Genomic DNA, 27,464 nt, shown 5'->3' on the forward strand with positions numbered 1-27,464 from the left:
GCCTCATGGAACTCTTGCCGCTCCCCACGGGAGCCTTTCTCCCTCTCCCCTGCTGGGGCAATGGGGCGGTTGGCCTGGGACTTACCAGCTTCCCCCTAGGCTGCTGAGCCCCCTCCCTGCCCTGCGTGCTGGGCGAAGCACCTGGAGAAGAGCCCAGCTGGCCTGTTCTCCCTCATCGACTATCTCCTTACCCACCAATAAGGGAGTGTGAGAAACAGCCTGAGAATGCATGACCTCAATTCCCTGGAAGATGGGGAGATTGTAATTTGAGAAATGGGAGGCCAGAGTATTTGCTGCTTGATTCTTCTCTCATCCGTGCCCTTTCAGGAAAGTATCCTTTTGCATCACTGTTCGGAGTGTGTCCGCTCTGGTCCAGCCCCCCCAGAACCAGGCCTGCTGGAGACCCTTCACAGCATTCCTGGGGAGCCTGGTGGGGCTGCTTCTTCCCTACCAGAAGAGTGAGCCCTCACAGGCCATGTGCCATCCATTTGTTAGGGACCCCAACTCTCACTAAAGCCCCCCCTGTTGAGGGCATGCGGAGGTTCACTTCTTATTCTTGTTTATTCTGCTATGGGATCCGGTTTTTCTGGTCGTCACCCTGGTTCTGGGACACCCGACGATGTTGGCACAGTTACCCAGATTAGCCTCTCACATCTGGCCTTTACTACTACTATATCACAGAACTGGCCTTTTATGGGTCTCTTAGGTTTTGACAATTTATAGACAATTCAATTTAGCCATTTACACTGGGGAGCTTTTAGGTGGTGCTATAGTGGATAGAGCCTGGAGTCAGGAGGAACTGAGTTCAAATATGGCCTCAGACATTTACTAGCTGTGTGATCCTGGGCAAGTCAATTAGCCCTGTTTGCCTCAGTTTTCTCAACTGTAAAATGATCTGGAGGGGCGGCTAGGTGGCACAGTGGATAAAACACCGGCCCTGGATTCAGGAGTACCTGAGTTCAAATCCGGCCTCAGACACTTGACACTTACTAGCTGTGTGACCCTGGGCAAGTCACTTAACCCCCATTGCCCCATAAAAAAAAAAAAAATGATCTGGAGAAGGAAATGGCAAACCACTCTGGCAACTTTGTCAAGAAAACCCCCAAAAGAGGTCACAAAGAGTCAGACACAACTAAACAACAATTTATTTCAAATATATGACAAGAACAAATGTTCAGACATTTTCCCTGTGTCTTTGGGATGTACTATCTCCTACACCACCTGGGTCTCTGGGGAGAAAACATAAAGCTTAACTCTGTTTCTCCATAGTTTTGGTCCCACCCAGTTCATGTCCAGATGTGGCGGTCTTTCCAGGTGAGTCCTTCTGCTGAGTTGGGGTCCCAAAGATTACTCTTTGGGGTATTGAGGCTTCACTTGCTGCAAATCCCAGCCTGGAGTTCTACCCTGGGATTCCTATGACTTGTCTCAATCTCCCATTGTCAGAGATTTCATTGTCTACCCCTGAGGTGGCATAAAATGAACAATGAGGCCAAGGACAGTTCCCTTTTCGCAGAGGCCATAGGACCAGGGAGGGGGAAGAAGGTGTTGACCATTGCCTTACAGCATGGTCTCTCGCCCAATAGCTCTTACAATGTGCCAAGCATTATTATCTCATTGGATCCTTGCAAGAATCCCAAAAGGTAACTGCTATTATCATCCTCATTTTACAGATAAGAAAACTGAGGCAGACAGGGTGAAGTGACTTGCCCAAGGTCACATGTCTGGGAAGTGTCTGAGGCTGGATTTGAACTCAATTCTTCCTAACTCCAAGCCCCACACCAACGTGAAACTTTTTTTTTTTTTTTTTTTGCGAGGCAATTGGGGTTACGTGACTTGCCCTGGGTCACACAGCTAGTAAGTGTTAAGTGGCTGAGGTCGGATTTGAACTCAGGTCCTCCTGACTCCAGGGCCAGTGCTCTATCCACTGCGTCACCCAGCCCTGGATTCACATTTGCTTGTGGTCTCCCCATTAGACTGTGAACTCCTTGAGAGCAGGCACCATCTTTTGCTTCTCTTTACATCCCCAACACCCAGCCCAGTGCCTGGCACATAGTAGGTATTTACTTAATGCCTTATCTCTATCACCTTGACTTTGGTTCCCCATTTCCCTATTTAATAAATGCTTATTGACTGACTGATTCTAAATGCCAGACAGGTTGTATGTTATCCCAGAAGCCATAGGGAGTCCCTGGAGTTTTCTGAGCAGGGGAGTAACCTGGTCAGATTTTTTTGGGGGTGGTGGGCATCAGGGAGATTATTGTTGGGTGGTGGACATCAAGGAGATTATTGCTCGGCAGTGGGCACCAGGGACATTATTTTTGGGTGGTGGGCATCAGGGAGATTATTGTTGAGCAGTGGGCATCAGGGAGATTATTTTTGGGTGGTGGGCATCAGGGAGATTATTGCTGGGTGCTGGGCACCAGGGACATTATTTTTGGGTGGTGGGCATCAGGGAGATTATTTTGTAACACAAGCTGGTGACAATCTCAGTAATGAAGAAGCCGATCCAAACACCTGCCCTCTAATCTCCCCTACTTCAGTTATCACATCCCCTTGACCCCAATTCTTCCCCCTTGAATTGGTGTATTCCTTTCAGTTCTTTTCTCTCCCAAGATCCTCCTCTCTTCCTTGAATTAGGAAACCTTGTGCCCCCTGCCACAAGCACCAAGCAAGAAACAGGGTTGGGACGCCCTTCCCCTCCAGGCTACCTTCCCTTCCTTCTGTTTCCCCAGAGGAAGCCATTGCCTAGCATCCCCTCTGTTGACCTAACAATCCTGGTTCCCAGGGCTCTGACCTCATACCTGGGGCTTCTACCTGGGCCCCCACCCCCCGCGGCTGCCCCCCCCCAGAGGCAGCTGACGTGGGGCTATGCGATTCTGGGGATGGTGGTGGGACTACCACGACAATGGAAGAGCCAGGAACGGGTAAGGGGGCCCCGTGTCAGAGGGTCAAATGAGGGATGGAGGGGGAGCAGGGCAGAAAGCAGAAGTGGTCTCAATTGCCACAGCCTTTTAGATTGCCCATGAAATTGGATTATTTCCCCAGACCTCTTCTCCTTCCTTCCAGCCCACACTGAGGAGGGGACTTTCCAAACCTTAAGTTCCTCAAAACTCAACAGGCTCTTTTCACACACAGGCACATTCTCCATTCATTCATTCACTGGAGAAATACCGATTAAGAGCCTTCTTTTTTTTTTTTTAAGTGAGGCAATTGGGGTTAAGTGACTTGCCCAGGGTCACACAGATAGTAAGTGTTAAGTGTCTGAGGCCAGATTTGAACTCAGGTCCTCCTGACTCCAGGGCCGGTGCTCTATCCACTGTGCCACCTAGCTGCCCCTAAGAGCCTTCTGTGTGCAGAATCAGTTCAGTCTGTGATTCTCCTGCCCCACTGGTGTCATCCCCCACTCCCAAATGCCTCAGACTTAGAGGATTCAAAAAGTCATCTCCCCACCTAGCTCAACTTTCTCTTTCTAGTCTTCCTTTTCACTTATCATAGTCCAACTCAACACACATTAAGCACCTGGTGTATACCCTACCTCCATTCCCCCGACTTTCCTTCCTCCTTAACTCCTCCTCACCCCCTTTTTTGGTTCCTTCTTACCAGTCCCCAGTCTTTCCAACCTTTTTGGGCTAGGAGAGGACTGAGGTAAAGCTGGAGGAGGTGTCTGAGCAAGGAGAGACAGACAGGGGAGAGTCCAGGAGCCCTGGGGGCCTCTTGGGTGCTTTTGCATTTGGGGAATTTGGGGCTTGGGGAAGGAGCCACAGGAGCCTTGAGATCACCCCTCCTCCAATCCTTCCTTTCTCCTAAGGGCAGGGGCCACACCTTACATCCCTGAGCTCCCTGAATCCTCTCTTCAACCTTGGGGGGGTCTGTTGCCCCCCCCTTTTATACTGATAAAATGGGGGGGTGAGAAATCAGGGAACTTGTCCAGGCTCCTATGGCCACCCGGTTGCCTTTATTACTGGATCGCACCTCTTCCCGTTATGGAAAAACGTGACTTATTCACAGTCACGCGGGAGCGGGGGCAGGAGCCTGAGACCTACGTGTGACCTTGGTCGAGTCCTCTCCTCTCTCTGTGACTCAGGGTCCGAATCTGTCCAAGGGAGAGCACAACGGGGCTGGGCAAAATTCGACGAATTTGGAGCCTCAGTTTCCCTAACTGTAAACTGAGGGGTTGGGGAGTGGCTGATGGGGCGGGAGCACTGAGAGTCCAGGGAACCTAGGGCAGAGCTCAAGGTGGTGCGGGGCAGGTGATCCGAGAGCAGGAGTGAGGACTCGGCGAGGTTGGCAGGCGCGGGGTGGGCGGGGCCTGGGGGCAACAAGCCCCGCCCTAGCGCCGAGCTCTGGCCCGGAGGGGGGGGGGGGTCTTGTCCCTCTCCTGCGCACGCGCACCCCTCAACTCCCATCCACTACCCCCAGATGGAGTGGGGGTGGGGGAGAAACTCGACCAGCTGCCTGGGTAGCCTCCGCGGCTACGACCCGAAGGAGGCAACGTCGCGAGACTTGGCCCGAGCCAATAGGAGGAGGGGGAGGACGTGGCGCTGTCTCCTCGGAGAGGCGGCCCCGCCCCCTGGGCCGCGCGGGCGCGCGCCGAAGCACGCGGGCGGCTTCGGCTCCGCCCCGTTCCAGGCTGCCTATAAAAGACGCGACCGGGCGGGCGCGCTCTCATTCGGCAGCAGGGGCGGGCCGGTTCGGGCCGTTGTGTGAGTGTGTGCGCCTGCGCGCTGCGGAGGGGGCGCGGTAGGGGCCGGGACCGCCGCCGCCGCTGTCTTTGCCGCCGCCGCCGCCGCCGCCCTCCCCGCCTCACGGTCCCGCTTCCCCGCGCAGCGTCGGCCGCCGGCCTCGTCACCATGTTCAGCTGGGTGAGCAAGGATGCGCGGCGCAAGAAGGAGCCCGAGCTCTTCCAGACCGTGGCCGAGGGGCTGCGGCAGCTGTACGCGCAGAAGCTGCTGCCGCTCGAGGAGCACTACCGCTTCCACGACTTCCACTCGCCGGCGCTCGAGGACGCCGACTTCGACAACAAGCCCATGGTGCTGCTCGTGGGCCAGTACAGCACGGGCAAGACCACCTTCATCCGGCACCTCATCGAGCAGGACTTCCCCGGCATGCGCATCGGGCCCGAGCCCACCACCGACTCCTTCATAGCCGTCATGCACGGCACGGCCGAGGGCGTGGTGCCGGGCAACGCGCTCGTAGTGGACCCGCGGCGGCCCTTCCGCAAGCTCAACGCCTTCGGCAATGCCTTCCTTAACCGGTGAGCCTGGGGGCTGCGCCGGGAGGGGGATCCGGGAGGAGGAGGGGGGCCCGGGCCGCGAGCGCACCCACCCGCCGCACCCGGGGCTCTGCCGCTGCATCCGAGACGGCAGGGGATTCCCCAAGAGCGAAGGATTGAGACATCTGCCCCCTCACTCTAGACTAAAGGGAACCCCTCCCCAAAAGTGAGAACCCCGCCGCCGTGTCCCCAGGGGAGGGGCGTGCCCTGGGCTCCGGGACACTTTTCGTGCTCTAGCCCCACTCCACCCCCACCCCGAGTGGGGATTCCCCCCAAGAGTGAGGAGGACCACTCCCTTGTGCCCCATATTTGGGTAAAGACATCTCCAGGGGAGAGCCACATGAGTGGTCAGCCCCACACCCCGAACTAGGGACACCCCCTCTACTCTGTACTGAGATACCCTGCCCTGTTCTAACCCCCCTCCCCCATGCCCTCCCCTGTACCAAGGGAACTCTTGCTTTGGCTAGGTCCCTCCTCCCCCTTCCCCCCCTTCCTGGGAATTTCCCCCTGGGAACCTTGGTGCCCCCCCTCCCCCCGACTCAGAGGCCTCACTCCTGCTCCCTCCACTTGGCTAATTCCTTTCCTCCTCTCCTGAGGACCCTGGAGTACACCCCACCCAGTGACCCCACCCCTTCCCCTGAAGCAGACCCAGCCCTCCCCTTCGCCCTGTTTTGGCTGTTCACCCTCTTTAGACACATTCCATAGCAGAGATCTCCTCACCCCCCCCCCCCCCCCCCCCCGCAAAAAAAAAAGAAAATTAAAAAAAAAAAACCATTTGGTACCTTCAACACATGCTCTCTGACACTTCCTGTTCTCATGCAAGTTCCCTTCAGTTGGTGAGGCTTGTCCCCTCTCACCTTCTGATGCTCCCACCTCCTCTCCACACATCTCAGGGACCTCACCCACAGGGGCAGCATCTTTCTTAATCAGGGAAGAACAACTTAGGTGCTTCTGTCCCAAGTGGGGCCTCCCCACACCGCTCTGAGCCCCTCTTCCCACTCAACTTGTGGGACCCTCCCCTTCTTCCCTGGGCCTCAGAGCCTTTTTCCTAAGAGGAGACACCTCCCAGTTAGTGAGCTCATCCCTTTATCGTCTCAGGGACCCCATTCCCTTTGGGCAGTGAGCCCTGCATTAGGTGAAGCCATGGGGTGGTTCCTCCCAGAATCAGCACCTTAACTTAGAAAGCTTCCTCCCACTCAGGCCAATTCTTTCCAGCTGGTTTCCAACTGTTGCCCTATGGGTGGGGTACCCAAGATGTGTGGAGAGGGGTGGGAGCACCCAGGGAACCCCACCCCTCTCCTTCAAAGGTCCCTTCCCTGACCCCCTTCCCATGAATCAGGCTTGACCAGGTTTAGAATGAGGAGGTACTCTGGGTACTCTTGCTCTTTCCTCACCCCTTGGTTTTGCTCTGGGCTTCTGGGAGTCTGGGCCATCCCTCCAGCCTATAATAACCAACAATCATAGCTAATTTGCCTTACAAACATTATCTCATTTGATCCTTAAGACATCCCGGGGGAGGGGAGATGCCATTATTATCCCTGTTTTATAGTTGAGGAAACTGAGGCAGACTGATGGGGCAAGTCACCTCCCGGGGACACACAGCTACTAAGTTTCAGGGGCCAGGTTGAACTTGGGTCTCCAAAGGTTGTGTCTCCAAAATGGCTGAAATCTTTCTGGCCCAGTCGACCCCAGGCTTAGGAATCCTTTAGTGATTTCTCCTTTGGCCTTCAGGCCCTTCTCAGAAGGGGAAGGCCCCTGGACCATCCAGCTGTTCACATTTCTCAGGCACAGGCCCTGCCCCCCTCCTCTCCTGCTTCCCTCTTTCCCTAAAGGTGTTGAGTTTCCCTCCACTTGCCCCCATTTTTTGCCTCTGGTCGGTTCCTCTCGAGCTGGTGCTGTGCTGGGCCTGTAGCCCCTCTCTCCCTTGAAGCTCCCCCCAGGAGCAGCAGTTTGCAGCCCTCCCCTGGTCCAGGGTTATGTGATCCTCGTGGGCCTGGCTTAGCCGGGATGCAGCCAGCAATGTGACTTCTGTGCACAGTTTGTGAGGTGGGGCCAAAAACAGGGAGAAGCCCCCAGCCTGTGCTGCTTTAGGAACGTCCAGAAAGGAAAACCCTTTTCCTCCCCAGCATTCCCTGGTGGGGGGGACACATTGGATCCTCTGCCTTTGCCCCTGTTGTCCCATGCTTTTCTGGGTAGGAGAGCCAGGGCCCATAGCCTTCTGTCTCCTTCCTGGGAAGCCGCCCCTCTGTTCTTGGCTTTCCCCCACCCCCAGTTCTGCCTTCCTTTGTTCCTGAGACCTCGGTGCCTCTCTTAGGGCTTCCATTGTCCTGGGAATGGGCCTCACGCCTCCCCTCCTCCTCTCCTGAGCAAACCCTTAAGATTGGCTCTGGGGGACTTGGATTACTTGGGATGTCCTCCCATAAGGCACTCCGAAGGCACCCGCAGAGGCAGGCCCACCTCTGGAGCCGAGCAGCGTGTGCGCACAGTCTAGGGGGGAACTTGGTTCTTCTGTCTCTTCCTTCTCTCCCTGCCAAGGCCACAGCTTGTTGGCATTTCATTCATTCTTTCCCCCTTGACCTCCTTTGATGGCATATTTTCAAACGTGTCGTTTAAAAACAAAAAGACTGAGGCATTTACTAGGCACCTGCTTTGTCCACACAACGATATTTTCTGACCTAACATCTCCGCTTGGTGTCTGGCTGAGGTTGGAATAGAAGGGGAAGGAGTTGGCCCTATTTTAGCTGTTACTGTCCTAGTATCCCGACATCCCCCTTCACACTGGAGGCCAGAGTAGCTGGACGATTCCCTTATCCTTTTCTAACCAAGCTGGCCGTTTTTGTCAGGAAACAATCCCCCTTGACTCACGACTGGACCCATTTATTTCCTCCCTGCTTGGGGGAGTTTACTGCAGGCTGAGTCAGTGGAGAGCTGAGAAGGAAAGAAGACTTTTGACCCCAAGTCCCTGCCGGGTGTGATCACATTCCTTCACCAGGGAGAGTACAGCTGTCCTGGGGGCCTGTGGACTGAGTGGGCCCCAAGCCCAGAGCAGGCTCAGGAGAGAGGGCTCCCCCTCAGAAGGCTTCGGGGGCTGCTCCCTGATGGATCCCAGTGAAGCAGCCTCTGTGTCTGGTCTGACTCAGCAAGAGCGATCCCAGGGAGCGATAGGAGCCCGGTTCTGGGGATCTGGGCATAGGTAGATCTCAGAGCCTGGCTGTGCTGCCAGGGCCTTCCCCTGGTAACCCTCATTCATTCCTCAGCTCCCTGGGGTTTCTCTGGTGAGTGCAGGTCTGCCCTGAGGCAGTGTCTGGGCTGGGAGTCTGGAAGCCACCTCCTGATCTTGGCTGACAAGGGCAGCCTCAGATTCTTGGTCTGTAAAGGGAGGGGGGGGGAGTGAGATTGGGCCTCCCCACAGTGGAGGGGGCGGGGAGTGTTGAGTCGAGTTAGGCACTGCCGAGCAAGGACCAGCCAAGGGTCAGGGAGACCAGTCATCATGCTGAGAGCTTTGTCCAGTGGGGAGACTTGCAGGTGCCAGGCGGGTATGAGTGGCCTTGCCTGTGGCCTTGCCTCCGGGCCTCCGTGGGCTTTCCTTTCAGCCTGGTTATCACTCGTTGCCACAGGAGTGGGCCCAGGGCTCGGTCAGTGACTGCAGTAAGGCCTGAACCTCCGTGAGGTCAGAACTGGGGGCTGACTTTGGGGTGTCCTGTGTGCCTGCCTTCTCTAGGGAGGATGTCACAGAAAGTGCTGCTCTTCCCTTTGGAAGTATCTAGAGGGTGACACTGCCTTCTACCCTTGGGCTGTGTCTAAAAAATCCCCATTGCATAACTGGCCAACGCCCACTTCTTAGTGAGGAAGCTGTAGACCCTCCCTGTGGGTGAGCCCTAGGACATCTCCCCCACCGCCTCGGGCCCTCATTTCTAAGGCACTGTGGTGGGCTTGTTGGTAGCAGTGGAATTCGGGGTGACACGGAGGATGATAATGACTAGAGAAGGAACACGGTCACCCTCCAAGGTCTTTCCTCAGAGATGCCATCTTTTTCCCCAGGGCAGTCCTGGCATGTGGCTGGTTGTGTAATAAGCCATTGCTGGTTAAAGAGCAGTGCCAACAAGGCGAAGGTCCGCCATGTCTTTATTTCTGCTCACGGTGGCACCCGGCCAGCCCTGCTCTGTGTGGGCACCCCGGCCAGTCCTCTGAGGGTCACACAAGTCAGGGAGAACATGGAATCCTACAATAGTAGAGCTGAGGTGAGGGGATTCTCTGGTCCAGATAAGGAACCCAGGTGTCAGGAGGTCAAAAGCCTTGCTTGATAAGGCAGCAGGACTTTAAGTGGCAGGTCTGGCACTTGAGCCCAGGGCAGGTCTGTTTCTGCTGCTCCATGGGCAGCAGCCAGTGTTTGGTGGGATCATTTCGGTCAGTCGTTGGCCATTATCATTAATGATTACTTGACCTGAAGTCATGCCTCACTTCTTAAAGAGCCCAGGAACCTGATGCCTGGTTCAGTCTCCTCTTGGCCCAGTTTCCAGGCTCAAGTGGCAGCCCAGCTCATTGCTAATTTTGTTCCTCTCCCTTTCAGCCCGGCAGCCCTTCCCTATGAACTTGTCGAAATCAATCCCCTTTGCTTCAGCAGCCCTGGCAAGGGCTGGGCCGGGTCAGGCTGGGCTGGGCTGGGGGTTTGGGGGAAGGTCTGTGGCATGGGGTAAAGTTCGATTGGCTGGTTCAGTGGGGAGCTCCAAGGTCCAGGCTGGTCCTTCTGGGTTGAATGGTGACTTATCAGCAGGTGTTCTGTTCTCTCCTGAGTCAGCAGTTTGAAGGTTGAACTCCAGAACTGGACTGGGAGAGAATATGCCGGCTCATCTGTGTGCTTGAGCAAAGAGCTGGCTCAGCGGAGAACACGCTTCCCAGGCAGTCCCGGACGCTGCCGGCTTCTAGGAAGCCACGTTCCTCCTTTCTTGTCTGGGTGTCAGGCCATAGTAAGACAGCAAAGACAGTGCGTCCACAGCAGTCTGGCTCCCTAGTGAGCTTCTCGTCTCTGTCCTGCACAGGTTCATGTGCGCCCAGCTGCCTAACCCTGTTCTGGAGAGCATCAGCATCATTGACACCCCAGGGATCCTCTCTGGAGAAAAGCAGCGCATCAGCAGAGGTAAGAAGTGACCCCGTGGGGAGCAGAGGGGCAGCGGTGCCTACCCTCACAGTGCTGCGCCAAGGGACTCCACCCCGAGGGTGGGCTTTCCTCCTGTCATTGCAGTGATTTTTTCTGACCAGATAACCCTCCAGGCCTGCTGCTCTCCTGACAAAATGCCCATGAAGTCGGCCAGAGGAATGGTGACTTCTGGGCCCAAGTCCCTTCTCAGCAGTCTGACTTTTAGGGCGTGGCCAGGATCCGGACAGTAGTGGCCCCTCCCCCCAAGTGGTATGGGGGAGGGGAGACCTCAGAGGAGGCTTCATGGGGGGCATCATGGGGAGGCCCCCAGAGAACAAAGACTCGGGGGTAGATTGTGACAGCAGAAGAGGCCTGAGAGCACGCTGCCCGGCATCTCCATCACCATTTGATTCCTCTTGCTCGTTCCATTACTCAGTGAATCTGTTTTAGTCTCTTGAGAAGCTAGTGGAGCAGTGAGCAGAGCTGTGTGTCGGTGTGGCCCCCAGCTTCGTTCTTGGTGCTAGAGCCCACTGGTCCCTAGTTCACACTTTCCTTTGGCTCCTTGGGCCTGGATTTGTTGGCTAATAATATCTTTGGCTTAGAATTTGTGTTTAAGGTTTTGCAAAACACTTGATAGATGTTAGCACTTGCTCCACCAATGTCATTATCCTCGTCTGCAAGATGGGGAAGCTGGCCCCGGGATTGGCAACTCTTGTGGGGCATCCATCTACTACCAGGCTGACCTGGCGCCTGCACCACTGGTGACCTCTCCTAAGTGCCCTGCCTTAGGAAAAAGGGCCTGAGATCTGAAACCTACAATTAGGTGGTTTTTCTTCCCTTTCAAGAGGAGGGGAGTTGAGTGGCAGTCCCTGCACCTGAACTCAGGCCTCCTCTGCTGACCCTTGAAAAGATCTGCGGTTTCTGAGGTCCTGGGATCCCAACAGTTGTTGGGAGGGAAGAGCCAGCTCCCTTAGCCAAGCTGTAGGGAGCGAGGCTTCCTGTGCTTGGCTGGGCCTGCCCCAAGAAGGCTTTTGCTCCTGGCGTGGCCGAGTCGCGCCTGAGCCCCCTTGGGTGAGGTTCCTTCTGCTAGTTTAGCCTCACAGGAGAAGGGGCACACAGAGCAGTCCGTCGGCTGCTGGCTTCAGTGCTTGTCTGTGCACGCCTGGCTCCCCGGGGTTACTTGTAAGCAGGTCTCAGGACCTGGGTCAAACCATTCAGGGCACCTCACTGGGAGTTGTCTGGGCAGGACTTCAGACCTTTGGATTCCTCTCGCAGCCCTTCTTTCTTGATGCCGCTTCCGAGCCAAGGAAGCTTGGGGGCCGAGAAGCAGAGGAGACCCAGCCTCAGACACACCAGCCCAAGTTAATATGAAATGACAGAGGCAACACCCAGTTCAGTGACCATTATCATCATCTTTTTTTTTTTTTAGTGAGGCAGTTGGGCTTAAGTGACTTGCCCAGGGTCACACAGCTAGTAAGTGTTAACTGTCTGAGGCCAGATTTGAACTCAGGTACTCCTGAATCCAGGGCCGGTGCTCTATCCACTGCACCACCTAGCTGCCCCTGTTATCATCTTCTTAGCCTGCTGTGTCTCCATCCAGACTCCAAGCCAGAGAACCTGCTGCTCTCCTCCATGGCTCTCCAGGGCGTCAGAGTTTGGTCTTCCCCTGCAGTGCCTTTGCTCGCGTAGGATTGGAGGCTGGAATTCTGCCCCACTCTTTCCCAGAGAAGCAAACTGAGGGAAGGATTGGCTTGGAAGGCAGGCCCTGATTCCAAGTCAGTGTGCACATCCCGCACCATCTGTCCAGCCACCAGAGAGGACAGGCACTTGGTGGTGGCCTCGGAGCCTTGAGGGTGGACTCAGATGGACGGTCGGTTTGCTTCCAGCGAGCTGATGTAGCTCAGCCCAACCAGTAGGGCCAAAAGTCCCAGAGTTTGTCCTGGGTTCTTTGCCAACATTGATGTCCTGTGAGAAGGAACATGCCAACAGCCAACGGCCCACTCTTGGGTGGTGTGAGGTCTGACGGGGCAGCACTTGTACGTATGGTGTGCCCTTGGGATTCAGAGATGGTGCTAGCTTACTTAAATGAGGGGGCCTTAAAGCAGGTCTGGGACAGCTACACCCAAGGGAGCCTGTCTGCCCCATTGTCCCTTTGTGCCACCCCTGGGAGGGCAGCACCTCCCCAGCCTGGGGATGCCCTGAGCCCTTCGCAGCTCACTCAATCTGGGGTAGCCCGTTGACCTAGAAATTGCTGTTCTTCCAAGTGAAAATGCCTGCATGCTCCAAGAGCAAAGAATATGCCAAGCAAAATGGAGGCTGGGCCCAGTCCACTGCTTGGCAGGAGGCATGGAACACACGTGCACAGAAATGACTTTTCCTGTGTTTTTTTAGAAGAAGGTTCTGCCCTGCCGCAGATCGTCTCACACCCTTCATTCCACAGGGCTTCCCACTGCTCCCCTCCTCCATCTCTCAGGATGCTGTGGCCGCCCCTCAGAGCCTCCAGCCCTGTTGTTTTCCTTCTCATCTGTGGGCCCCCTACTGTACTTCAACAAATACCAAGTGCCTCCTTTGCAGTCATCTTTTTTCTGATGTTTCCTTCATTTCCAGCTGTGTCACTACCCAACCAGCAATCTTTTTCTGACACAGAGTGAAAAGGGGGCCAGGCTCATCTTGAGGGGGGATCCGCCTGTGTAAGGGTGGGTCTTTATGCCTGGATTCTCCAGCCTTCGTGAAGAAGGGGGTGCAGGGTGTTGGGCAGTAGAATTGCAGTGCTCGGAGCTGTGTGTGTCTTTGCGGTCTTGCAAACATAAGATACACAATTGCTTTTAAGCATTTACTCTGGAACCCAGTGGTATTAATGCTTGCTCAAAGTTGGAACAAAGGCCCATCTGCTTATGAGCTACTGGTTCAAAGGGAGGGACTGGCAAAGATTGGGAGAGAGCCTCAATGCTTGAACATTAGGGAGCAAAACCCACAGAAGAATGTGCTGAAATCATCTTCTAACCAAAGATGGCTTGGAAGGTCAGAAGGAGGGAGCTGCCGTGCTGATACAGGAGTCGGCCCAACCCCACAGTCACCCTGACACAGATCCAGTCCCAGGAAGGCCTCACCAGAGAAGGAGAACCCCAGAGCCTCTGAATCAGATGAAGGGCCAGTGTCGTCTAGAACTAAGCTCACAGTCTAGTGAGAAGGCTGAGCCCTTGGCAGGGGGGAGACTACAGGGGTCTATGCTGGTGCTGAGGCGGAACTTGGGTTTTACACCCCTGCTGGAAACCAGGAGGTAGGCTCCAGTAGCAGTGGCCCAGGTCGGGGAGCGGCACAGGCTCATCTGAGCTGACAACCACAACACACAAAGCTGGTTGATTAGCAAGTTGGTCTGGGGTCATCTATGGACCAGGGAACAAGCTGGGCAAGTGAAGAACCTGATCCTCCTTAAATCATACCACCTGGGACGTCTTAAGCTTGGGATACTGCAGCCTGGAAACAGTGCCCCACTTGAAGGAGATAAAAGTCTAGTAAAAGAAAGGCAAGATGAGCCAACAGAGAAAGGTGAGGACCATAGAAAGTTTCTTCAGTAACAAGGAAGACCAAGGGGCACCCTCAGAGGAAGATGTCAACGTCAGGGCCCCTATATCTAAAGCTTCCAAGAAAAATATGAATTGGCCTCAGGCCATAGAGGCGCTCAAAAAGGACTTTGAAGATAAAGTTAGAGAGGTAGAGGGAAAAATGGAAAGAGAAATGAGGGGGATGCAGGAAAGACACGAGAAAAAAGTCAACAGCTTGAAAAGTCAAATTGGCCAAATGGAAAAGGAGGTACAAAAGCTCTCTGATGAAAATAATTGCCTAAGAATTAGGATTGAACAAATGGAAGCCAGTGACTTTATGAGAAACCAAGACACAATAAAGCAAATCAAAATGAATAAAAAAAATAGAGGGCAATGTGAAATCTCTTGGAAAAACTGCTGACCTGGAAAATAGGTCCAGGAGAGATAATTTGAAAAGTATTGGTCTTCCTGAAAACCATGATCAAGGAAAGAGCTTAGACACCATCTTCCAAGATATTCTCAGGGAAAATTGCCCTGAAATTCTAGAAGCAGAAGGTAAAATAGAAATTGAACATTAGGAAGAACAATGTCTGTCATTAAATCATTAAGAATAAAAACGCCCCATTGTGCTATAGGAAATGACAAACAGGATGATCTCAGAAAAACCTGGAAAGACTCATGAACTGATGTATAGTGAAGTGAGAAGAGTCGAGAGGACATTGTGCGTAGTGACAGCAGTATTGTTCGATGAGCAATTGTGAATGACTTAACCACTCTCAGCAGTGCAATGATCCCAGACAATCCCAAGGAACTAATGAGGAAGCTTACTATGCACCCCCATAGAAAGAACTGATAAAAAGAACACTTGTAGATTGTACATGTATAACCTGGTTGCTGTCTTATGGAGGGGGGAGGGAGAAAAATTTGGAACTCTAAATCTTATGAAAATAAATGTTGAAAACTACCCTTACATGTAACGGGAAAAAATAAAATGTTTGTTGCAAAAAAGAATAAAAACACCCCAAGCGCTCAGTATGGAATATTGTAGCTGTGCTTCTACAAAGCGTAGGCCTGGGAGGGCCAGAACCAAATGCTAGCCTTTTTCCCAATGGGAAAGCAGTAGAAACCTTCCCAGTAGACACAGGAATAAAGCAAGGCTGTGTCCCTTTCTTGCGGTCACTGTATGGCTCCAGAGATGCTCGCCTCTGCCCATAGGCAGAGGAGACGGCCTCCCGCTGTGCTTGCTCACATGTGGGGCCAGTGCTTATCTTGGGACAAGCCCATACAGGCCGTGTCCTGAGTGAAGCCCCTGCTGCGTGAGCACCGTCACATTTGGCTGCTGCTTAGGGATCCTTCCCGTCACTCAGAGTCCTTTGCTACCTTCAGCCGTCACCAAACAGGAAACAAGAACAAGATGAACTGTTTCCAAATCTGGGGCCCAGCCCTCCTCCTCTGCTGCTGCTGCTGGTGTTTGCACCTCCCTGGGAGGAGAGCAGGTGTTTCCCTCCCAGAGATCTGTCCAATGAGAACAGGGCGATTGGCTTAACTATGCCTGGTATTTCTACCAAGTTCCCTGGGAACAACATCTCCGGTCTGGCCCGGAGAGCCCTGGCTACACTGGGGGCGGGGAGGTGCACGGACGCCGGCTTCGCTAATCAGTCAGCTTTTCCCCCAGCCCTTGATCCGCATGGTAGTCAGTGATGTGGGCAGGAAGTACTGCTCGGCCAGATAAGGTGCAGGCCTCCCCCATCCCGGAGTAACCAGGATGCAGAGCAAACAAAGCCCTAGGGCTGGCCGGTTACTGTGGGAAGGTGTGAGCATCTCTGGCTTTGCATTGGATGCTGTGATTTTGAAATCGTGATGGGGGTGACTCCCTGAGACCCCTGGTTCCCTGTGCCACCTGGCCTTGGAGCTGGTACCCAAGGGCCTCTCTGAAGTAAGCATCTCCTTTGTGGGAACAGATGATGGCAGCAGAGGCAGGAAAGGTTGCTGGGGTTCACAAGGCCTGGACCTGCCCTGAGGATGAGATGATTAGCTGCATGCCCTTCCCCTGTTCTCATCTGAGAGATGGATCGGTTGAATGAGCCCTGGCTTCCTTTCCAGCACTGACAAGAACCTGAGGTTTTCCATCTGTTCAGTGGGTTTAGCAGCTCCATAGTTGAGTGTGTTGCCGAGGCAAGAGCTTTCTCCAAGTACCTGCAGGATGGAGAAGGAATCTGCTGCACCCGCCGCAGCCCGGAGGACAGCCAGGAGAGATGGGGCAGGTGCTGAGGAGCTGGCTCGGACCCGTTGTCAAGAGCTTCTTCCCAACCAGTGACGATCTGTGCAGGAGTAGGGTGGGCCGCCTTGCTGGGTAGTAAGCGGCCCTGTGGGATCAATCAGAAAGGATCCCAAAGAGTTAGTCCAGCTTCTTGGGGGAGGGAGGAAGCTGGGAGCCCGGCACTGTCTGGTGCTGTTCTCACCTCCCCTGGACAAGACTGAGGGAAGATGGGATGTCCTGGGGGGGGATGCCTTTGCAGGCAGTGTAGACCACCTCATGGAAGACCTGTGGAAGCAGTCAGGGTGGAACTCAGATCTCGGGCCTGGAAGGTCCCCGTCTGCCACTCTCCCAGCGGGCGTGGCTGGCAGGGCCCCATTGCTGCCCGCGACTGCCTCCTCCAGGAAGCAAAGCCTGATGGTCTTGAGCCCATCTCCAGGTTGTCATTCTCCTCCTGTCCCCTACCCTTGTCCCACTGCTCGGCCCCGTCCCCTTCCACATTTCCTTCTCATTGGCCATCATCTACTTCCAAAGTAGTGGCATCTGGGACCATGGGGAGTGGGGCTGCTCGAGGTGGAGGGCTGGTAGTGGCCCATGGGGTGGCGGCTCTCCTACGGGCGCTCCCACACCTTGTGCATCCATTTGGACGGGAGGCGGTGTTACTCAGAGGAGCAGGGTGGCCGCTGCCTGGGCTTCCAATATCCACCCGGATCCCAGAGCGCGCCCGGGCCTGGACGTGAGCTGGACATGTAGGGTCAGGAGAGATGCCCAGGCCTGCTTGCCTTGAATGACAGGAAACTCCTATTGTTTCATGTCCTGGCCACGTTGGCAATGGGTAGAGAAGTTATTCCCCATCTGCTGGGGGAGGGGAGGGGAGGGGAGCGTGGACCTTGCCTGGCCTCCCTGTGGGCCCGGGGTGCCAGGCAATGACCTGCAGGGAGGCAGAGATAAGAACAGGGCCCCAGCCCGCCCCAGAGCCCACCTTACCAAAAACCATTTCTTGTGCCAGGCCCACTCCCCAAACCAAACTTTCTCCTGCATTTTTGTAACGGGCACCTCTGGGGAAGGCTCAGATGTCTCCCATGTCTCCGTGTCTTCTGCACATACGATGAAGCGTGGCCAATGGCAGCAACTTGACCGACGTCTGTTAGAAGAAACAGTTTTCGATCTAACCAGCGAACCACAACTTCCTACTTGGCCGGAGATGCCCGTCATATTGGGTGGCGTCTGTCATTCAAGCGGCCATTTTGGGTTGTGGGCCAATCCTGAGTGGCCGGGCACTGGCGGTGTTGTCTTTCCTGGGGATGATGACTTGGCGAGCTTGCCTCGAAATGGGGCTCCAGACCCTGCTCCCTTTGCCCCAACCAGGTGCTGCTGGGGGCCCAGCTCCAAGGCCCCTGGCTGAGCCCCCACCTGCTCGGGGAGAGCATGAGGGTCAGAGTGGTTTTGAGGCGCTGCCCAGCGTGCCCCCGCTCCCTGCACCCGGCTCTGGCTGAGCTCTTTCCATCCCCATCATCCTTCTGGGGCCCTCAGTCCAGCCAGATGGGCTTCTCTCCTCATGCAGCCGTCCACTTCTGGGCCTTTGCCCCGGCTGTCCTGCCTCCTGTCTATCCATCGGTTCCTTCAGCTGCTTCTCTGAGACGACCCCCCCCCCCCCCCCCCCCCCGTGCCATGGCCCGTCCCTGACTACCTCGTATGGGTTTGTTCTCTTCATGTTCTTATGCACACATACATGTGGTGGTCTCACTTCCTTCGGCACAGGGATGGCTCGCCCTCTTGCTCTTGAAGCCCTTAGGGCTGCACACTTGGGGCCCCAGGTCACCTCCACTCCCCGGGCAGGAAGGAGCATTGAGCTGCCCTGGCACAGACAGAGCTTCTGTGGGAGGCCAGGAGGGAGCCCTCCACTGTGCCGGCTTCCCGGTGGACTTGACCTGCCACATGCTCTGGGCTCTCAGTCCTCTCCTTCCATACCGCCCAGCAGCCTGCCCCTGTTACCTGTTACAGGGGCCACTCGGGGTGGACCTAGGACATCTGGAATGAAGGACCTGGCTCCCAGGCCAGTGCCAGCCACTGCTTGAGCACAAGCCCCCGGGAGCCCTTTGCTCTCAGTAGCCCCATTTCCTGACCTGGTGGCCTACCCTGCTTAACAGGGTGTAGCTCCCCCAGTCTCTTGAGCCGAGTGAGGAGCCCTCAGGTCTGCAACGCTGACCCCGGGGGTGAGACAGCCCAGGGCCTTGTCCCCGGTGAACTTCCCTGGGTCTCAGGCCAGTCAGCTGGGGCCAGGAACCAGATGCAGGCTGGCCAGGGAGCTCACGGCCTGGGGCTCTCACAGCAGCAGCCTGTTTGATCACAGTAACTTGCCTTTATATCTAGAGGCTTCCTCAGCCCCTGAGTCAGTGCAGAGGGTCAGGCCCAGCCTCCCCTCTCAGGGCCCCTGCCAGGCCCTCTCCGCCTCTCGACTGGCCCGGGTGCTCAGGACCCAGGATGAGGTGATGGGGAAGGATTGGTTTCTGGGGCTGGGATATGTTGCTTGGGTGCCCCTCCCCCAGACTGAAGCTGAGTCCTGTGTCGTAACAAACTACTGCCTGGAGACAGGAGCCTGCTTCGTAGCAGAGCCCGTCTGGCCCTCGGCCTGGGCCGCCCTTAGCTGAAGGGGCATGTTCAAACCCTTGGAGGAAAGGTCGTTCCTCACCTTGGTGGTCATTCATTGTCCCCTGCGGTTGGGTAGCACTGCCCCGCTCCCTTCTTGACTTGTGCCAAGCTAGCCCTTGTCCCCCTGAACGCCCAGGGAGTCATGCTGCCCTCTCTGCTCTCCCACCATTACTCTCCTTGCTGATGCTCATGTAACCTGCTTGCATTTGTCATCACACCTACTATGTGTTAGGTGCTGGGGCTACCCAGATGAAGCAGGAAATAGGCCTGATCTTCAGGAAGTTGATGTTCTCATGGAGCAGAAAAGAAATCAAAGAGTACCAATACAAGGGAGGGATGAAGGGCAAGGGGCTCAGATTCCAAGTTAGGAAGGACAGTCTGGGGCTGCGGGACTGGCCTAGGGCCCAGAGGGAGTGGCTGGTGGGTCAGGCTCTAGGCTTTCCCATGAATGCACCCCAGAATCTGCATCCCAGGAGCCCTGGCTGTACAGGCGGGGCTCGTGCCCACCTCAGAACCTTATTCTTCAGCCACATCTTGTGTTAGCTGTTTATCTTAGAAGCCTTGTGCTGCAGCTCCAGCATTCTGCACCGGCTCACTTGACTTGTGTCCAGCCTGCTGAGGCCTTGGCAGGACCGAGTCTCGTGGAGGCAGGGGGTCCCATCTGGCCTTTAAGCTTAACCTCGGCTCCCACAGCACATTCTTGGTTCGGTGCTGCAGGGGCTCGGCCTGTGGAAACAGAACACTGTGTGCCCACAGCCGTTGTCCGGCTTTCCAGGAGGCCTCGCCCCTTTCCTTGGCTTTCCTGCTTCTCAGTCTCTGTTCTTCCCAATCCTGTGAGATAAGACACACTCAGCAGACTGCTCTGATGTCTGTCAGTAGAGGTCTGAGATGGAATGTCGGGCCATTCGTCAATAATGACAAATGGAAGCTGGGAACACAGACTAGTGCCAGCGTACCCAGTGATGCCCCGTGTAAGAATCAACCCAGAAATGCCAGGGGCATCCAGAGGAAAGAGAGAGAGAGAGAGACACCATAGCAGGTCTTTTTTATTCCTATCAGCCTATTTAGGTGGCTGGGGATGTTGTCCTTGCAGTTACACTGGGGCCTGCCTTCTGACTTGCGGCCAGTCTGGGGGCTGGCCTGCTCCTGCCTCCAGCGAGGCTTGCCCTAGGGTGGCCGGGGCTGTCTTGAGGAGCACAGTTGGGCACTGGGAAAGAAAGACGCATTCTTCTGTTAAAAGGCCCAACTTGCTCTGCTCACATGGCCTTATTCAGTTATTGGTCTTTCCCCCCTTTATTTGTTTAAATTGTAACACTCTAGAAGCTGAGCCTGCCAGATGATGGACTATGTGTTTCAAAGGCAGGGTCGGGAACTGTTTACCGTGCCAAGCAGAACAAATGGGCCCTGCCCTGGGAAGTGCTTGAAATGTCACCGGCTGCTTCTCTGGCAACTGGGGAGAATCCGTATGGTGGAAGGAACGTAAATTAGCCACCTCTGGTTCGTCTTTGGCCAGCTAAGAGGCTCAGGCATTCCCAGGCCAAGTTCGCTGGGGACATCCCACTTCCTTGACCTTGTTTTGCCTCTCGATAGGCAGGGCCTTGGGTGGGCATCACCCTGAGGATTAGCGGGAGGGAAGCCCCCAGGGATGTCATTGGCGGAGTGTGCCCTGGATCCGAGGTCAGGGTTCTTTTCGAGCTGTCTTTCGGCTCATCCTTGAAAGAGGGGGAGGCAGAGGCATGTTACTGGGGGCCGTGGGAGGCAGGGGGTGCTCTTGGGCCTGAGAAGTGGCTGAGCCTGGTGCCCTGGAGGTGACCCCGCCGCATGATGCCTCTCTTTAAGGATGACCTGGACAACTGGGGACAGTGAGCCCTCTGAGGGCTCCGTCACCCGTGAACAACACTCACTGAGCATGTGGCTTGTCCTCTTTTTTTTTTTTTTTTTGGTGGGGCAATGGGGGTTAAGTGACTTGCCCAGGGTCACACAGCCAGTAAGTGTCAAGTGTCTGAGGCCGGATTTGAACTCAGGAACTCCTGAATCCAGGGCTGGTGCTTTATCCACTGCGCCACCTAGCCGCCCCCATGGCTTGTCCTCTTGATGGCTGGCTCCATCTTGGTCTTTCTTTGAAAAGCTCACGCTCTGATGTGGTGTCTGGTTTTCCTGCCCCAGAGTAGGCCTCTGGGGGAAGCCTCAAGGCAGAGGGAGAGGGCAGAAGGTGGCTGGATGATCCATCCCCTGGAATTGGGTGGTTGGAGGGGCAAGGGCAGGGCAGGATCATGGGTCAGTGGGCCTCAGAGGTGAGGGCCCCTCCACCTCCAGGTCTGACCCCAAGCCCTTTGTTTGACAGAAGAGGAACCTGAAGTCCTGGGGAAGTGAAACTACTTACTTGCCCAAGGTTACTCAAGCAGTGAGGGTCAGGAGCAGTGCTTTTTTATACCTAAGTATTTATCGATGTCTCTTCTCCGTGACCAAGATTTCTCAGCGTTCCTTCTCCATCCCCTCCCCGAGAACCATCCCATGTAACAGACAGTTCTGTTAAACACAGAAAAGGAATTGGGGGTGGGGGTGAGCTATGAGCAGTACTAAACAGTACATTGGAAAAGTCTGGAAATAGGTGTGGCTATACCCTGGGAGGGCTGGGGGCTTCCTTGTTTTTCACTTTTTTTTTTTTCGTGAGGCAATTGGGGTTAAGTGACTTGCCCAGGGTCACACAGCTAGTAAGTGTTAAGTGTCTGAGGCCGGATTTGAACCCAGGTACTCCTGACTCCAGGGCCGGTGCTCTATCCACTGTGCCACCTAGCCGCCCCTTCACTTTTTTTTTTACATCTTAGTCATCGCATGAGTAGTTTTCTGGCCTCTGTGTTCATTCATCTCCTTGATCATTTCCTATAGGGCAGTCACATTCCCATGTGTTCATATACTGCAATGTGGCTGAGGGGCATCCAGCTGAGATAGTATCTTTGCTGTCACAGAAGGTGCTGCTACAAGTACCTCGATGTCTGTAATCAATGGCCTCCTTAGGAGTGAGCCTGGTAGCAAAATCCTGCGTCAGTGGGTACAGACAGCTTTGCTACAAATTGCTTTCCAGAACGGTCATACCGCATCACAGCTCCACCATCTATGTACCAGCGTGCCTGTCATCCAGCAGACCCTGATGTCAGCTGTTCTCATCTTGTCTCTGTTAGTGTGCCGAGCCCGTGAGCCTTCCTTCCCTGCGAGATGCCCTGTCCGGGGTTTTTGACCTCATGTCCTTCTCCCCTGTCTTCACCCAGGTTATGACTTTGCAGCTGTCCTCGAGTGGTTTGCTGAGCGCGTGGACCGCATCATCCTGCTCTTTGATGCCCACAAGCTGGACATCTCAGATGAATTCTCTGAGGTGATCAAGGCCTTGAAGAACCATGAAGATAAGATTCGTGTGGTGCTGAACAAGGCAGATCAGATCGAGACACAGCAGCTGATGCGGGTCTATGGGGCCCTCATGTGGTCCCTGGGCAAAATCATCAACACCCCTGAGGTGGTGAGGGTGTACATCGGGTCCTTCTGGTCCCACCCCCTCCTCATCCCAGACAACCGGAAGCTCTTTGAAGCCGAGGAGCAGGATCTCTTCAAGGACATCCAGTCACTGCCCCGCAACGCTGCCCTCAGGAAGCTTAATGACCTGATCAAGAGAGCCCGGCTGGCCAAGGTAAGCTCGAGGTTGGGGGGGGGGGGGCGGGGGGGGCGGGCGCCGAGGCCAGACCAGGCAGTTGGAGCACTGAAGCCTCGTCGGCATGCTCACCACATGCCATGATAAATGGGGACTGGGGGACTGTGCGACTGTGCGTGTGAGTGGATTAGAAAGCATGTCCCGGACCTTGTTGTCAAGAGCAGAAACGTTGGCTACAGGTGGTGACACTCAATGAAAGCAGGACTGCTTGGCTTGAATGAGTTACTTGGTATAAATCAAGCAGGATTGAACAGAATTTTCTGGAAGAACTGGTCCTTGTGGAGTTTACAGTGGAACTGGGAGAACAAGACCAGCTCCCCCAATGAGAAGATAAGCGGGGAGGGGCAGCGCAGAAAGGAGAGCGTTGGTTCTGGCGTTGTTCCTGAGATGGGGGCTCCACAGGTCACCAGGCAATCTGAGGGAAGGGGGTGGAGTTGGCAGCACCAGCCCTCCAGGGCCTGGAGAGACGCCTGGTGAGAAGAACTTTTCAGGCCTCTTTGGGAATGAGAGTTCTTGACCCGGTGCTGTTGACGGTGGCCCAGAGTTGTGGTGGCTTGTCCCTTCTCTGCCAGGGCCCCTGTGGCCTCTGACCTTCCACTGCTCCTTGGCCCCCTTGGAGGTGGCAGCTGGGATAGAGCCAGAGAGTGGGCTTGAGATGGTGGATACAGGTCAGAGGATGTGGCTTTATTCCCTCTGATGGAAGCTGATCGTTTTCTAGGTAGAGGCCAAACAGCCCGTTCTCATTCTCTGCCCCTGGTCTACTGGTCAGTGTGATCGGCCAAGCCGTTCACAGACCTTCATATGGATCCAGGGCTGGCATGGGTCCTGACCCGAGGCCATTCTGACCCCGTGCAGCTGGGAAGACCTCTGGGTTCTTGACTCAGCTGAAGTTCACACCCTTTCAAGGACTCCCAGGCTAGAGTTCTTGCCTCTTCTTGCCCTGCCGTGTGGTGGGTAGACTGTGGACTGTGGGTAGCAAAGTGCCCCTGGCATTCATCTCTAGCTGCTTGAGTGTGGCCGATTTTGCCCCGGCACCGTGTGCCACCCGTCTAGGGGCCTCCTGACCACAGCCCAGCGCACAGTGGGTCAGCATTCAGAGCCTGGCCACACTGGGCCTGGCCCCTAGTCACCGTTTGGTAGGGCTGAGCAGTCTCAGGGCAGGGCTGATCCTGGGACGGGATCTAGTCTCTTTGCTGGCTGAAGATGAAGAAACAAGGTGTGTCTGCACTTAGATGAGTCCTCCTCTTAATGGCAGGAGGCATAAGTGGAGGGATTAAGGCTTGGATAAACTGCAGAGAAGTACCCAGTGCTTCCGTCTTGGTCCTCTCCTCAGGCCATCCCACCTCCAAGCACTGATTCATCTAAGAGCAGCTCCTTAGTGCTTCGAGGAGGAATGTGTTTGGCCTGAGGGAAGGCTGGTCCTCTTCCCTGGCACTGAAGATTTTCCGTGTTTTCTCAGCCTCGGTGACTATGACGCACTGTCTCTGGTCAGCAGAGGTCTCTGCCCTGCCCTGGAGCCCGCCAGCAGAAGTGGCAGCCTGGGCCGTCCCTCTGGGCAGGGTCACTGTTGGGTTTGGCATCAGGAGAGGCACTGGGGGTGTTGACTGTGTTTTCCTGTGCCTTAGGTCCATGCGTACATCATCAGCTCCCTCAAGAAAGAGATGCCCAACATGTTTGGGAAGGAGAGCAAGAAGAAGGAGCTGGTCAGCAATCTGGGAGAGATCTACCAGAAGATCGAGCGAGAGCACCAGATCTCTCCCGGGGATTTCCCAAGCCTTCGGAAGATGCAGGTAGGTCTGCCGAGGAGGGGCTGGCTCCTCTGGGCCTGCAGGGGCCACGGGAAGGAGCAGCCTTTCCCTGGAGCCAGCACTGGCTCCCCTGCCTCATTCGTCATTGGCATGAGCTTCAGGTCAGGATGGCCTACCCCAGCATCAGAAGAGGGATGTCTCAGGCTACAGTCTGACCCATCTGTCGTGGCCTCACGCTCAACAGGCCGTTTGCCCCTTCCTCCCATTGGTTTTATCTCCTGAGTAGCGTAGAGAGAGTAGCGTGCCTCTAGTCCCCTGCTCTGGCCGTGGCAGAGCCGGCCTTGGAGCCGCAATGGCTTTGGATTCGGCGTGACAGAGCTCAAGCCGTGACCCGTTAACCCTTTGTTCTGAGGAGCTGACTGCTCCAGGACGCTTGACTGGGCCCAAAGTCATGGTGACTCCCTCTTCCCACAGGAATTGCTGCAGACTCAGGACTTCAGTAAATTCCAGGCCCTGAAGCCCAAGCTCTTGGACACCGTGGACGACATGCTCTCCAAAGACATCGCTCGGTTGATGGTGATGGTGCGCCAGGAGGAGTCCCTCATGCCCTCACAGGCTGTGAAGGGCGGCGCCTTTGACGGCACCATGAATGGGCCCTTTGGCCACGGCTACGGAGAGGGGGCCGGAGAGGGCATCGACGACGTGGAGTGGGTGGTGGGCAAGGACAAGCCCACGTACGACGAGATCTTCTACACTCTGTCTCCTGTCAATGGCAAGATTACAGGCGCCAGTGCCAAGAGAGAGATGGTGAAATCCAAGCTGCCCAACACGGTCCTGGGGAAGATCTGGAAACTGGCCGACGTGGACAAAGACGGGCTGCTGGATGATGAAGAGTTTGCCCTGGCCAACCACTTGATCAAGGTCAAGTTGGAAGGGCACGAGCTCCCCGCTGACCTGCCCCCGCACCTCGTCCCTCCCTCCAAGCGGAGGCACGAGTGACGGCCGCCCCTCCCCCGCCGGGAGGGGGTCAGAAGCTGGGGGGGAGGGGTCCCATTCTCAGCGCTCTCTTGCCGTGTCTGTTCCATAAAGACCTCACTAACAGATGGGTTTTTGCAGCTCTCGAAAAGGAAAATCACCATTTAAAAAAAAATATTCCAAGCCTGGTGGGGAGACAGGCAGCACTTGTCAATGTTGGAATTCTGTGCACAAGAACTATGGATATTTTTAATATATGAAGTTAGAGGCAGTATTCTTTCTTGCTCCCTCCCCCGTGTGTGCCCTCCAGCCCCACCCCCAGTGAGCCCGGTCCCACCCTCTGGCTGTTGGTACAGTGTCCCCCAAGAGCCAGACCCCAGGGTCTCTGGAAGGAGCTTCCTTCTTCCCCGCCTCTGGCTGCATGGCCACAACCCCCTAGTCCTTTCCTGGGGCCCCTGGTCTGAGTCTTCTCCCGGCCAGCAGCGAGCACTGGTCAGACACTAGTGGCCGGAGGGGGCTGGTCCCGTGCAGCAGACCTCTGGCCTCTGAAGTCTGTCTGCACACTGGCCACAGATTGGAGCGGTGACGAGCAGGCCGCCCCTCCCTCTTTGTTCTTGAATTCACGTGGTACTCGTGCCTTCACCCACACCTTGTCCCCAGCACTGGCTCTCCCACTCAGGCACTCTTGGTTCTTTCCCTTCTTTCCCAGAGACCTCACCTGTATCACACCAGCTGAGATGCTCCAGGACCTTCCGTAGCTTTCATCCCCGCCTGGGAAGGCCCCAAAGCCCCCGTGGGTTACGTCTTCTCAAGAAAACCAACTAGTTGGTGGTTGGTTTTTTTTTATATACTCGACTTCCAATTCCTGGAAGTTTCTGGCCACTTGGAGAACAGCTGTGTTATTGATTCCCTTTGTACAAGCACCGACCTTTATAAGAGCAGCTGTGGAGGTCACCCTGGTCTGGGAGTCATTGATGTTCCACTTAAGACCCTCTGAGTCAAAATGGCGCCTGCCCGTGGCCCTTGGCGTCCCAAGTGTCTGCTCCTTGGCAGTTTGAGAGAAGGCTCATGAGCATCATGTGCTGTGGTGACCCGAGGGCACTGGGGCACCTGGCATCCCTGTATACCGGGGTGGTTGGAAACCAACCCCAGGGCTTCAGAGCATTGAGATAAGCCCTGTGCCTGCTCTCCCAGTTTGTTGGGTAGACCCGGTTGTCTCTGAGGTGCTGAGCAGGACCAGTCCGGATGGCTTCCTGTCCTTCAAAGGTGCCTCCCCTCCTCCCTATGCTCATAGAATCAGGGCTTTGGGAGCCTTGAGGTGGTGGCCATGGCCTGCTGGGTCACAGTAGCCCTGAGATTCCAAGACACTGCCCTGCCCGGCCTCTGGCCTTCTGGAAATCCCTACCTTCTGCCGGGTCCAGAGCCTCCAGAAAATGGCGGCTGGACTGGCCACCTCATTCCATAGGGGTTAAGTGTGGGTGGAGATTGCTTTTGGGGGGTGTGCTCATCTCTTAATAAAAGGGTCTTATTTATACTCACATGTGGAAAACCTGAAAAAAATGAAGATTTTTTTTCTTGCATTAAAAAAAGAAAAATAGTTCCCAAGCTGTTTGCTGGTGATCATTTGCACATCTCTGGATACTGGATGCTGGGACTGGAGACCTCTCCTTGCTGAAATTCTGGGGGGTGGCTATCTGCTTTACAAGCTAGCCTACTGTTGGGTCCCATTCAAGATGGGCTAGCGGAGAAAGGGGGGAGGGGGTGGAATGGGGCCTCTGCATTCCATCTCAGCCTGGCTCCCCTGTGGCCTTAGCCGGAGGGGTGGGGATCCCTAGGGAGCTGTGGGCCGGGGCTGCATTAGGAAGAGGAGACAACAAGGAATCATTTATTGGGCCCTTACAGACATCTGGCTCCATGTTAGGCAGCCCAGGGCCTCTGTCTCCTGTAGACTCAGAAGAGATTTTTATCAGGAGCTTAGCCTAAATATGTGACATTTTTGTATAATCTACCACTAATTATAGCATCCTAATGATAGCTCGCTAATTATAAGTGTTTGGGAGGGCGGGTCTGAAGGAGCAACAATGGCCCACATCTCCATGACACCTAAAAGTTCTGAGAAGGAATGGCTATCGCTACAAACCCCTGAAGCAGGGGATACTATCGTGCCCATTCCTC

At 55.3% G+C, this 27,464-nt stretch overlaps 1 protein-coding gene across 1 annotated transcript; it reads left to right on the forward strand.

The window, feature by feature from the left end:
* The first annotated feature begins 4,681 nt into the window (after positions 1 to 4,681).
* On the forward strand, positions 4,682 to 26,885 carry EHD1 (EH domain containing 1). The gene is made up of 5 exons (XM_043970964.1): positions 4,682 to 5,254; positions 10,312 to 10,409; positions 22,133 to 22,545; positions 24,192 to 24,356; positions 24,789 to 26,885. Exons 1-5 carry the CDS (start codon positions 4,851 to 4,853, stop codon positions 25,311 to 25,313), a joined length of 1,605 nt encoding a protein of 534 aa, XP_043826899.1. The 5' UTR covers positions 4,682 to 4,850; the 3' UTR covers positions 25,314 to 26,885.
* The last annotated feature ends 579 nt before the right edge of the window (positions 26,886 to 27,464 follow it).

This window comes from Dromiciops gliroides, chromosome 6, assembly GCF_019393635.1.
Source record: "Dromiciops gliroides isolate mDroGli1 chromosome 6, mDroGli1.pri, whole genome shotgun sequence".
Taxonomy (NCBI): Eukaryota; Metazoa; Chordata; class Mammalia; order Microbiotheria; family Microbiotheriidae; genus Dromiciops; species Dromiciops gliroides.